This window comes from Tamandua tetradactyla, chromosome 11, assembly GCF_023851605.1.
Source record: "Tamandua tetradactyla isolate mTamTet1 chromosome 11, mTamTet1.pri, whole genome shotgun sequence".
NCBI classification, from domain to species: Eukaryota; Metazoa; Chordata; class Mammalia; order Pilosa; family Myrmecophagidae; genus Tamandua; species Tamandua tetradactyla.
The window spans coordinates 95,852,882-95,865,562 of record NC_135337.1 but is presented as its reverse complement, the minus strand read 5'-3'; the positions used below and the strand labels follow the sequence as shown (position 1 = coordinate 95,865,562).

At 58.6% G+C, this 12,681-nt stretch overlaps 1 protein-coding gene across 6 annotated transcripts in view; it reads right to left on the bottom strand.

Annotated features, from left to right (window-relative positions):
* Positions 1–4,795: 4,795 nt before the first annotated feature.
* Positions 4,796–12,681, bottom strand: part of SUGP2 (SURP and G-patch domain containing 2) — a 33,128-nt gene continuing 25,242 nt past the window's right edge. For 3 of the 6 annotated variants that reach the window (XM_077122074.1, XM_077122076.1, XM_077122075.1), the window contains exons 8-12: positions 9,882–10,384; positions 9,385–9,446; positions 7,222–7,358; positions 6,677–6,793; positions 4,796–5,006 (exon numbers count right to left, since the gene is read on the bottom strand). In XM_077122074.1, the coding sequence (XP_076978189.1) occupies positions 4,844–5,006; positions 6,677–6,793; positions 7,222–7,358; positions 9,385–9,446; positions 9,882–10,384 (982 nt within the window). In that variant the 3' untranslated portion in view covers positions 4,796–4,843. Of the gene's footprint in view, positions 5,007–6,672; positions 6,794–7,221; positions 7,359–9,384; positions 9,447–9,881; positions 10,385–12,681 lie in introns of all 6 variants that reach the window. The other 3 variants (XM_077122078.1, XM_077122079.1, XM_077122077.1) reach the window with 2 other exon arrangements.

Sequence of the window (12,681 nt, the reverse complement as noted above, 5' to 3'; positions counted from 1 at the left end):
TGACGACGCCAGGAGCATGCGCCAGAGAATGGCCAAAGTGGCGACATTTAGGCTGCGTGTACGTAACCACCATGGAGAAAAATTAAGGAATATTTTTAATGAAAGGTCTGTGGGGAGCATCTGCCAATGGCACAGGCAGATTCCTGAGGGGGCGGAACGTTCTAAAACCGGACCCTGCTTCAGACAGCATAGCTCGAGAATTTACTAAAAACTGCAGCATTGAACACTTAAAACGAATGGCTGTGGGGTATGTAAACTACACCTCAACAGGGCCAGTTTTAGAAACGAGAAACACACACACGCATGCACACGCACGCACACATGCACACACATGCTCACATGCACACACTCACACGTACACACACACAACACCCACGCACACAATGCTCACATGTGCACACACACTCACATGTGCACACACGCACATGCATACACACATGCATACGCACGCACGCATTGCAGAAGGGTCAGGCACAGGGCCCATGTGTGACGCCCTCTGGCCGCAGGCTGCCGACCACGAGGTTTTGGGGCCAGATGTCCGAACATGAGGGGTGGGCGGGGGGCACCCCTCCTGGCCTCATCCGGCTTCGTGGGTCCTCGGCAGGTGGCACCTACCCCCAGCCCCTGCCTCCGTCCCTACAGCCGTCTCCTGTCTGTCTGCCTACACCCAACTGTCTTTCCGTAGGAGGACACTGGTCACTGGAATGCAGGGACACTGTAATAAGTCCTTCTACGAGGACCTTATCTCAGGGCTAGGACCTGGCGGATGTTTGGGGTACACAGCTCAACCCATAAAATTGTATGATTTCATTTATTTGACCCGTGGGACGCAGGTGCATGGGGGGGAGTTCCAGGGGCTGGGGCAGGGGAGGGGCAGTGGGATAGCTAACAGGGGTGGGGCCTCCTTTGGGGGTGAGGAGAATGTTCTGGAACAGATGGAGGCAGTGGTCGCACAACATTGTGAATGCGCTAAATGCCCCTGAGCTGTCTACTCCCCAATGGCCGAATCGGGGAAGTTGATCTTACCTGTAGTTTACCTAAAAAGAAGAAGAAAAAGCCTTTAGTGGGCCACTCCGCTGCCATGCCCTGAAGCCTCCTGGGCTCTCTATTGCCCAGGATAAAACCCCTCCTCCCTCAGCTCTGGAGCCCCACACGCCATCACTTTCGCCCCCTCTGCCCCACTTGCGCCCACCCCAGGGCCTTGGCACGGCCGTCTGTCTGCCCAGCCTGCTCTCTAACCTCCTCCATGGAAACGCCGCCTGCCGCAGCCCAGGCCCCCAGGACGCGCTCAGTTTGGACCCCAGACGTGTCCTGCCGCTGCCCCCCCCCCCCCCCCCCCGCCAGCTTGGGGTTTCAGGTGGTGACGGGACACGCTCCACGGTGGGCGGCTGCCCGCGGGTGGTGACAGCACAGACTGTGGGCGCGCAGCGGACAGAGAGGTGGACGAGGGCAGGAAAAAAGATGTCCTGGGCGGGACGGGCCTTTCTCTTGCTGGCACAGGAAGAAGCTGTCTCCCCTCGGTTCTGGTGCTTTCTTCCTCCCGGGATCGCAGCTGCCTCGGAGACAAAGGCCGGCAATTACGGCGCGCGCGTCCACATTTCGCTTCCTTTCAGCATTCCTCGGCGGATTTTCCTTTTGCACAGAGGCAGCAGTCCCACTGCCAAGGCCGGACCGAGCACCTGCCCGATGCCAGCCGCTTCCGCCACCACATGGGCTCAGCTTTTGCACGCCGCGGAGGCGGCTTATTTTTCTGCATTTGACAATGTGTTTACAGAAGGTACATCATGCGCAGACCTCCGAAACCCTTCACCCTCCAGGAGCTGGCTCATGTTTTAAAAGCTCCGGGAGAATTCAGGTCTGAAGGTGCCGTAGCTCGTGCCAGCGTCCCCTTCTCTCTGCTTGTCCCTGGGCCTCGGACACCTCGGACAAGGCTTTGAGGCGTCCCGGGCTCCCAGGGTGATCTGGCTTCGGTGGGTTTGCTGGGGCGAGGGAGCACGGGGGGGCCTTTTGTAGAAAGAGGCTGGAGATAGGAGTGTGGCTGCCGGGGAAGGCAGCTTGGGGCCCCCCCAAAAAAGTTAAACCGAGAATTTTCCTATGACCCAACAATTCCAGTTCCAGATATGCAACAAGGGACGGGACAGATGCTCAGACCCCAGAGGTCACTGTTATTCGCAAGAGCCTGAAGTGCCCACTGCTGGTGAATAGGTTAAGACAAGGTGCCCCCCTGGTCCCAGTGCGAGGGAAGCGACTCAGCTGTAGTGAGGCATGCAGCTGTGGCCAGCTCCACCTGGAGCATCTGGGGACACCGCGCCCACAGTGGGATGTGGCAGGTGCAAGACGACAAACCCTTGGTTCCACTGCTGTGAGACGTCCAGAGAGGCACGAGGGGCTGCCAGGCCTGAGGGTGGGCGGGGAGAGGTGGCTGATGGGGGCAGAGCTCCTCCTGGGAGATGAGAAGCTTCTGGAATGAGATCGAGGTGGTGGTTGCACCATGTTAGGAATTGTTCACTTCGAAATGGTTATTTTATGTTATGTGAATTTTAGAACAATTAGAATAAAACAAAACAGAACCAGGAAGGGACGCCGGGTTCCCACACCCGGCCAGCTTGGTGTCAGCTTCTCTGCATTTTTGCCAGTTTTCTGGGTCCAGTTGCGCTTGCCGCGCTGTCAGCGAGAGGATACCCACTTCGCATATTTATGGGTATTGGCATTGTTTTCCGGTGGATTCCTTCCATGGACGCTACTCTGGGCTGACCCTCCAGACTTGAACAGAAGTCTCTGGATGCAAGGTCACCGTCGCGCCCAGGACCCCAGGCTGAGCCCCGTGAGCGCCGTGGATGTGGCTGCGCTCTTGTTTGCAAAGGAGGACAATGAGGCCCAGGAGGCCCCTGGCCCAGTCACCGCACGTCCAGGCTGGTGAGGATGGAGGATCTGAACCCGGGCCAGCTGTGGTCGGAAGGTCTGGCTTGAGCCCCTTCCAGAAAAAGCAAAGGGTTGGGGGTGGGAGCTCAAGGCTGGACTGCGGCAGCTGGAGCCCTGCTTTCTGTGCGGGACCTGGGAACCCAGAGCTGGAGTCAGAGTTCCCAGCGCGGGTAGCAGGCTGGCTCCCGTCCCAGAGGCCCCGTGAAGGCCTGCGCAGCTCGCGGGGTCCCCCTCCTGGGGCTGAAGGGAGCGGCCGGGCAGCTTCACAGAGGCTGGAGAACCTGCAGAGGCACAATTGCGGGTGCTTGTGGGTGGCTGTGTATGCACATGCCTGTGCATGTGTGTGGGTATGCACGTGGGCGTGCATGGGTGTGTGCGTGCATGTGGTTGTGCGTGTACGTGTGGGGGTTCACGTGTGTGATTGTGTGATTGTGTGTGTGCGTGTATGTGCATGTGTGCACACGCACGTGTGTGTCCGTGCAGTGTGCATGTGGTTGTGCATGGGGGGGCGTGCATGTGTGTGTGCATGTGCCTACGTGCACGGGGCAGGGAGCACTTCAGAAGCAGAGAAGCCAGGTGGACGCCCTGTTGGGTGAACTGTGGCTCTAAGCCTGTGCTGGGTCTCAGTTTCCCCACAGCCTTGCAGGCGTCCTCCAGGCAGGCGTCTCGTAGCACATGGGTAGGGACCGTGTCCACAGACGATGGCATCAGGGTCTCCTTTGATCCGCAAAAAAAACCCCAGATTTTTCAGGAACACTGGATTTTTTTGTCACTGAGAAGTCACACAAGCCAAGATTTGGAAACTGCACACAAATGCTTAAAGAGAACAGCAAAGGGCGCACAGGTGTTTCCATGGGGGAACGCTCACTCGCCACGGGCAAGAGCGGGGCTCCATTCCCAGCCCATGCACACCCACCCCCCAAGAAAAAAGTGAAACCGCAAACTCCACGATCAGCCCAGCCCATGGAAGGACCCCTTGTTCACAGGTGGGTGTAGCTGTCCAGAATCTGTATGTGTCGGTATCTCTGCTTTTGGATTTCTATTCCTCAGTGGTGCCACATGGTGCATTGGCGCAGGACTGTACATACTATCCGAAACAATTGCCTTTCCACATAACAGAACAGCTGGGGCCACTCCCAGCTCAGCCTCCTGCGTCACAACCAGGGGTCCAGCCAAGGGGACTGGGGCCCTGGGGGATGTGGCTTGCACCAGGGCGCTGGGCCCGAGGTGGGTTCCATCCCTGGGGATCTGAGGACTGCAGACCTCATGGAGTGCCCTCGTCCCGTTCTCTCCTCGTGCCTTGGATTCCATGCTGGGGTCTTGGAGTTAAGACCCAGACCCAGGAGAAGGAGCCCCAGCCTGAGGGAGACAGAACCATCACTGACACCCAGGCAGGCTGCCGTCAGGGGAGAGCACAGTGGGCTGCCTGGAGGAGATAAGGATGGTGGTGCTTGAAAACTGAGTGGCCTGGACAGCATCTGAACATCCTCTCTGAGCTTTTGTGGGTGCTGGCCTGATCCCCACCAGGCCCCAAGGCTCCTGGTCACCTGTGCTTGTCCCCCAGGCTCCTGGTCAGGGCGAGGCCCAGTTTTCCAGTCTGTCGTGGGTCAGGCTCCCTGTTGCTCTGAGCCACTGAAGGCTGTCTGCCCCCAGATGCTGCAGCAAGAAGCCCACCCTGTAAAGATAGCCCCTCCCCTGCTGCAGCCACCACCTGCCACCTGCACCCCAGGGGCTTTCCTGGGACGCACCAGCTACCCTGAGGGAGGGCTGCCAGGAGCACCTGTCCATCGTCCAGCTCCCTGCCTGCTAGACAATCTAGAATCGATTGCTCTAATTTTAGAAATAGATCAATGGAGACCAGAGACCACGGAGAACTGGTTTTCTTCTACGTTTATTGCAACTGCTAAGTGATTAACGACATTCACAACTTCCTAGATAAAGAACGAAACCTGCTCTGCAACATCACAGCGCCTGCGGGGTGCCCAGGACAACACACATCAGAGCTCTGGGGCCCAAGACGGAGAGCAGCCCGAGGCCGGGCCTGGGACATCTGAGGATGCCCGTTGTCCTCACGCAGACCGGAGCTGGGGAGAGAAAGACACGGGCTATGGTGAAGGTGGGCCACTGCCGTGCACTCACTCTGGTGCTCGGGGCAGGGAGGGGGCACTTGAGGGTGCCGTGCCCCAGCCCAGCGCACACCTGCCATGGCCACTGCTTTGACCCTGAATTCACCACGACGTGTCACCAGGGGATGTGCCACGCTGAGGACTGTGCTTTGTAAATACGAGGGGACCATCGGGCAACTCTGCGCAAAAGCCCACTGGAGGGTGCGGCCGGCTCCACTCAGTTCAGCTCGGGCACAGAAGTGAGCTCCTGCCCATATGGCCCAATGTCTGCAGCCAAGGCAGAGCACACTGCCACTGCCGGAACCACAGGGCAGCCAGTGGAGAACCGAGCCCACAAGGCCCTCGGCAGGGAGAGCAGGGGTGGCTGGAGGAGCAGGGCTGCGGCTGAGGGTGGCTCCGTGACAGTCCAGCACCCACTGCCTGCAGCACCCTCCAGCCCCAGTTGTCAGCAGGACCCTGAGTTCTCAGAGCTCGGCCTTATTTAAAACCTGGAGGCTGACGCCCTAAGGACACACAAGGACCCCAGGGCCCGAGGGCACTGTCCCTAGCAGTTGGGGTGGGGCTTGGAGGGCTGCCCCCTCGCTCCCACCCCAGGGTGGAAAACGAAGAGTCTGGTGGGGGCCCGACCCCTTTGCAGAGGGGCTGTCACTCAGAGTTCAAAAACCAAATCTTAGTTTGCTTCCTTTGTGGATTACAAGGAACTGCGTGAGTTTGGGAAAGGCTTAGGCTATTTCCCGGTCCCTCTTCGTGGAAAATGGCTACATTTGCATCATACAGTTGCTAAGATGTTGTGCCCTGGAGAGCCCTGAGAAAAGGCCATTGGTGAGGGCAGCTACGCTCTGGGATGACACTTGTGGGGTGCAGCTTGCACTCGGGCTGGAAGGGGGATGGGCAAGCTGGGCTCCTGGGCCTCACACAGGAGGAAACCAGGAGAACCCACATGGCCTGCTGCTGAAGGCAGAGACAAGGCAAAAAGCAGATGTGGAATTAAAACGCTAAAACGATATATTCTTTTTCCTCTAACGGAGCGGTGGGGGCATTTTGGGCCGAAACGCTGCAGCAGTGCTACGTGCTGCCCCTGCAGCCAGACCCGGCCAGGCGAGATGTGCACTGGCTACTACCAGATCCCTGCACCTCATCCCTGCCTTCGCTCCCCATCTGCTCAGAACCACTGCGTTTCAAACCGAGGGGGTGGGGGGTGGGCGAGCAGAGAGGAGGGAACTGGAGGTGTAGGGGGCCAGCAGAGCAGCCCTGGCTGTGGGACAGGCTCCATGCTCGCCCAGAAACTTCTGCAGCAGCCAGTGTGCTGCTGACTAGGGAGCAGTCTGCTTCTTGTTGGTGTTACATGGTGGGCAGCTGTCATCTGCGAGTGAAAACTTGAGCTTGGGTAAGAGAAGCCACATGGGGTGCATCTCCACGTGGGATGGAGGGCCTTGTGGGAGGCCAGCTCCCTCAGGGGCACCTGAAATGTGGGAAGCGGGCAGCACGTCCGAAGACGACTTCCGTTTCCCTCCTCACTTTCTCGTTTCTGTGGTGCTGCCGGGCCTCCAGTGGTGCGGAGCATCTCCTGAAGAAGTGACCCTGCACACTAGGAGCGCCAGGGTGTGCCAGGCCCGACACGTACCTACTTGTTTGCCCGCTTGTGCCTGTACATCTGCATCATCCGCTGGCGGAAAACATCAAAGGTGTCCTCTTTCGGCTCCGGTCCGTCGGCCCCCAGCCCTTCCCCTTCCGAGGCGGTGCCCCTACGGAGTGAACAGGGCGTAAGCTGCGCCTGGGCAGTGTCCTGCCAGCTGGCCAAGGAAAGAGGGAGCCATGACGGACGGCCAACAGGGGAAGCATGGGCACGACTTGGATGGGCCAGGCGCACCTACCTGCACAGAGCGCTCACCCAGCAGGCTGCGCGCCGAGGGCCTCACAGGCTGGGTGAGTTCCCTCCCGGGACGCAAGTGCAGGACTGAACAGACCTGGGCCTGCCCACCCGGCCTGATCACGGGCGCAGGGATGCAGAGCACGCCAGGTCCTCACAACCAGCTGTGCCCAGCCTCGGGCCCGCGATTGTGGGCGAACCAACGAGGACTGAGCGGCTGGTGTCGGAGTCCATGCAGGCACGAAAGGGGCCGCGCCGCGCCTGCACCTGCACGGGCCCTATTCTCCCCTCCGCGGTACGTACACGCTCACGGGCTCCCTGATGCCCTCCCCGCAGGAGCCCAGGCCGCGGCCCTCCTGCCAGCCCATCTTCTGCAGCATCTGGAAGCCCAGGTTCTTGTCGGTCAGCTTCTGCTGTGCGAATTCCAAGTCCTTGGGCTTCTGGGGAGAGAAGAGTGGGCACTGGGGCAGCGGGACACTGTGGCCTCTCCTCCTAGGGGGCCTCTCCCAGTTGGAAGGCTGAAGCTGGGACCACTGCCTGACAAGTGACAAGCCACGGCTCTGCTCATCCCTGCCTGCCTCCCAGTCACCCCAGTCTAGTCTGTGCCTGGCACAGGGGCTGCCCGAGCACACCAGAATGCCAGTGGTTACATGGGGAGTGCAGGGGTCTGCGTGTGTGCGTGTGCAAGTGTCCGTGTGCCGACTTAGCAACACCAGTGACAGCTGGTAGCCTGGGGCTCCTGCAGGCACCTTGTCACCTTTGACTGCACCCCGATCCCCACCAGTCTCTTGGTCTAGCCTCTGCAGAGGGCCATGAGGACAAGCAGAGGAGCTGGTGGGTCTTGGGGTACAGGGGTCTGTAAGAAGAGGACCGTGTGGGCATGGAGAAAGGGAGGGGTGACCCATGTGATGGCCAGAGGCAGCAAGGCCCAAGGTGGGGAGGGCAGCAGTAGGAGCAGTGCTTGGGCAGCCCCTGGGGCCAAGTCTGTTCTGGCTGCCCCAGGAGGTATAGGGAGCCCAGGAGGACCATAGGTGGCCACACTGCTGTGGAGGGGAGCTGCAGAAGACCCGGGCCAGCTCCCAGGACAAGGGGTGGCATGGCGGACTGACCCTGCTCCTGGGGAGCAGGTGGCCAGGGCCAGTGGTGGCGGGGAGGGCCCAAGGGGAACCAGAGAGGAGGGGTGAGCGCCCAAGAGACAAGTGGACCACAAGGGTTGATGCCAGCCCCTCTGTGCCACCTGCCTCAGCAAAGAGCACAAACTATGCAGGAGTCTGCTATCCATGGGCCTTCGAGGCACGCAGGTGGACACACGGAGGCCCCTGACCACCCGGCCCAGGAGTGGAAGCCAGACCCAGGGCTGTGCCGTGGGGACCAAGGGCACCTGTGGCTAGGAGGGGACAGAATGGCACAGAGCTCCACAGGCAGGAGGGAGCACCAGAAAGGAGCGGTCTGGGGTCTCCCTGACCTCGATGCCCTTGCCTGAGCAGCCGACAGAGCTGTACCCCACGTGGCGAGGGGCTGGCAGGGCACATACACACTCCCCACCAAGAGGGGCCAGGGGAAGAGCTTTGAGTGCAGGAAAGCTGGGGCTGGGGCAGGGGTAGGAAGACGTGCCTGTGGGAGGGACATCAGGGGCTATGCCACTAGCGGCCTGTCAGTGCAGAAGGAGCCCTGAGAACAGGTGGCAGAGTCAGCCAGGCCCTCCTGGGAGCCCCAGGTGCCCCAGGCCTAGAGAAAGTCTAGGACAGAGGGCTGAATAAGAGCAGGAGAAGCACAGCCCAGGGGTCAGCTGGTCCAGGCAGACTTTCTAGAACATTCTCTCCATGTTTGGAATAACCCTGCTGAGTTTCTTGGGGAGCTTGGGGTAGCTTCCTTCCCACCTCTACCCTGTGGGCTCTGAGCCTGAAGGCTTCATCCTTCCCAGGTGCAAAAACAGCTTTGCTGCCGCAGCCACGGGGCCCAGGAGCCTCTGACTCTCCTGCTTACCCCGACCTCCTAGGGCCGACCTAAAGCAGGCGTGTTCTGGAATTCACTCCCTCCCTGGCCAACGAGGGTCCCAAGGTAGGCTCCCGCCCACCTGCCCAGCTGCCTTCCCTGGACTTTGCCACTGTCCTCCTGACCTCAGGTTGCCTCACTCTTGCTCCCAGGAACCTCTGGAGCAGTGTGGGAGACCTGCCAGCCACATCCCTGCACTGCCGTGGCACCCCAGATCTCTGCATGGCCCCTCCCTCACCCCCCACCCCTTACCCTTCCTCTCCCTACAGGCGCTCACGAGGGAACCCCCAACAGGTGTCTCTGCAGACAGTGTAAGGGCTGGCATCCTGCGGCCCTGTTCGCTGCTGCCTGGGGGCTGGGGGAGGTGAAAGGGCACACAGGAGGGCAGATACGGGAACAAGGGCAAGTGCTGAGGGACAAGGCCCGGGCACTGGCTTTTGTGCAGGTTACTCCATGCTGAAGCAGCCTCACCTTCTTTTTGGACATGGGGCGGCCCCGAGGCCTGTCGTAGGCGATTCGTACCGGCTCGTGAACTAGAAGACACAAGAGGAACGCGTGTGCACTTCAACTGCTCAGTGGCTCCACCTACCCTGTCCTGTTAGAAGGGCGTGGCCCGGCTGTCTCCAGGAGTCAATCTCTTCCTCGACAGGCAGACAGATGATGGACTGCAGTGGGTACCCTCCCTGAGTGCGATGGCTGAGGCACCTTCCCACAGCGTTGCCACAGGCTGCCTGGTGTTTTCTTAAGGAGCAGCAGAGCTGGCTGTTTCATCTGTCACCACCGCACCAGAGTTGAGGGTCCCGACGGGGACACACAGAGGTCCCCGCCACCTCGGCCTGGGAGGATGCCTGCAGGGCTCCCAGACAGTGTGACACGCGCCGCAAGCTGCCTTGCCCACGCCTTCCAAGCACAAACCAAGCAGCCAGACCCTCCCAGGGTGAGGGACTCCAGGCCTGCCAGGCCCTCACCTTTTGGCTCCTGGACGAGACACACCCTCTTGGGGGCTGGAATCAGGCCGACCTTCAGTGACTTGCTGCTCACCCTCTTGCGGGGGAAGCAGGTTCCCGAGGCAGCCTGGGTGAGGGCAGGTGCGCCCGCAGGGTCCTCCTCGGCTGCCTCCTCTGGGGGGCTGTCGGCAGGCGGGCTGCCCTCGGACCTACTGGTCCCTGCTCCTAGCTGGGCAGCCCCTCCCAGAGCAGAGGCCTCCTCTGCCCCCTCTTCCTCATCCTCTTCCTCGTCGTCCTCCTCCTCCGGAAGCACCTCTGGGCTCTCGAGCTGGGCCTCCTGCTGGGGGGGCTTGCCCACGGACCCACTGTCCCCTTCTGCAGGGTGCACAGGGCTCCCCCGGGGACCCCCGCTCTCTCCGGTGCTTAGGGCAAGCGCTGACGATGTGAAACAAATCGATGGGCACAGCTCAAACACTTTCTTCCGGTAGAACTTGAAAGCGGAACTATCCTGGTCATGTAGAAACCTGCAGTCAGGGGAAAGGCCCGTCAGCTGCTGTTTCCGCATCAGAGCTGTGACCTGTACAAGCTAAAGCAGTCCAGGATGGGCAGCACAGATGCTGGGGTGGCGAGGGCAGGACCTGACCTCTTACCACACAGCTACTACCTGAAGGGGAGCATCTCAATGACAGTGAAGGTGGACAAACACTAGGGGTTCCACAGGGCAACCAGAATCTTAAGAGGCCTGTTTTTCGGGGAGACAAGGGTAGGTGCCTTGTACCCTCCCTCCCAGCCCACTGGAGAGAGGGGGCCCACGGAGTGGCGAGGAGCCCCCAGCAGCAGCTTCTGCAGGCTTCACCCTGCATCCTACCCAAGGCCATGCTGGCATAGCGCCCCACAGCCCCTGTGCAAATGCGGACACACCTGGCAGATGCAGCATCCTAAAGCTGTCACTACTCCCCTAAGAACTGCACAAGGGTCTCAAGTTTTTTCTGGATCTGGACAAGCACATTCTAAAGTTTATACAGAAAAATAAATAAGCAAGAGTATCTGGGAAAATTGCAATAATGAAGAGCAATGAGGGGTACTGGTCCCACCAGGCACTAAAACCTGCTGTGACATTAAAACAGTGTGGAGCCGACACACAGGCAAACAGGCTAAGACATGGACAAGAGAGGAGAACTGATGACGAAGGCGGCCTTTCCTACAAGCTACACTGGCACAACTGGCCAGCTGTGCAAACTAGTATTTAAATCAGACACCCTACACCCCTCCCCATCCAATAACCCCAGAGAACGTATCTCTAAATGGAAAAGTGATACCATGCAAGCTCTGGAAGAAAACAGGGAAATGCCTTCACAACCTTAGCATAGAGTTTTTCCAATTGTGAGTCACTACCCAGAAGCTACCAGACAAGAAATTGAGAAATCTGACTTGAAGTTCTCACCTCTGAATACAGTTAAAGCGAAAACAAGTTGCACATTGGGAGGAGATATCAGCTCACTGCACATCTGATAAAGGACTTGCATCCAGAATACACAATGAACTCCCAAAATCCATCAGTAAGAAAACAAATGACCCAACAAAACAATGGGTAAAGGGTGCGAATAGACACACCACCAGAGAAGAAACACCCACGGCGGTGCTTGGCACCCGCAGCCACAGGGAGGCAAGAGGACCGTGGTGAGATGCCACCACACGGCCACAGGCACAGTGGGCACTGAAAGGTGGTGCAGTCATTTTGCAAGGCAGTTTGGCGATTCTTAAACAGCTGTGTGTGCAGCTGGCTGTGGTCCGGCTGTCGAGGTCAGGTGCAAGCTGAGGAGAAAGGAATGTCCATCTCCACGCTGACCTGCACGCAGATGTCCAGAGCAGCCCAAAGCCAGAGACACCTGATGTCCCCCAGTAAGTGACGGACAAAGGCCTGGGTCTGCCTGCACAACAGAACAGTGCTTGGCAGGAAAAAGGGGTTCATTTCTGACACATGGCATCACTGGGCTGAATCCCAACGTGACAACGTCAAGAGAAAGGAGCCACGCTTCAAAGAAGAGACCACACTCGCCTGATTCCATTTATCTTCAGTTCCAGAATGTGCAAGCAGAAGCAGGCCAGTGGGGAGGCCACAGAGGGGCATGAGGAAGCTTCTGAGGCAAAGGATTTTGTCCTGGTCTCGAGCATAGGGATAGTGTCACAGGTGAACACATCTGTTAAAACTTAATAGATGAGCCTGTGCAGCTGGTGGTGTGTCGGTTATACCTCAATAAAACCGTATTTAAAAAAGGGCAAAGCACTATGGGAGATGACTCCCATGGGATGAGCCTGGTGGCCCTGGCACTGTGGGGTCAACAATGTCATCCTGACCAAAAGGGGGAAAAGGAGTATAAGTAATAAAGTATCAGTGGCTGAGAGACTTCAAATAGAGTCAAGAGGCTACTCAGAAGGTTGCTCTTACAGAAGCTTCAGGTAGACCTTGCTACCTATCATAACATGCCAACCCCCAACCAAAACCATTCCTGCCAATCCTAAACAACACCTAGGGCAATATATAAGATTCTACAAGGGTTCCATGCACTAGGGTAACTTTCCAGAAACCGACAACCTCCAGATGGGTCCCTGGACCAGATAAGTCCTGAAACCTAGAGGGCCCAGCCTCTCCAGAACATCAGCTAAGTCCATCCCTCTACCTCATATTAGCGACAGACCCTTCCAACATGAAAAAGTTAGAATGGGTAGAGCCCAAACACCCCTAAAGAGAGGGAGAAAGATCAAAGGTGATGGTGGAGTCATAGAGAAGACAGGATTTAACAAATGAGTATGACTGCTG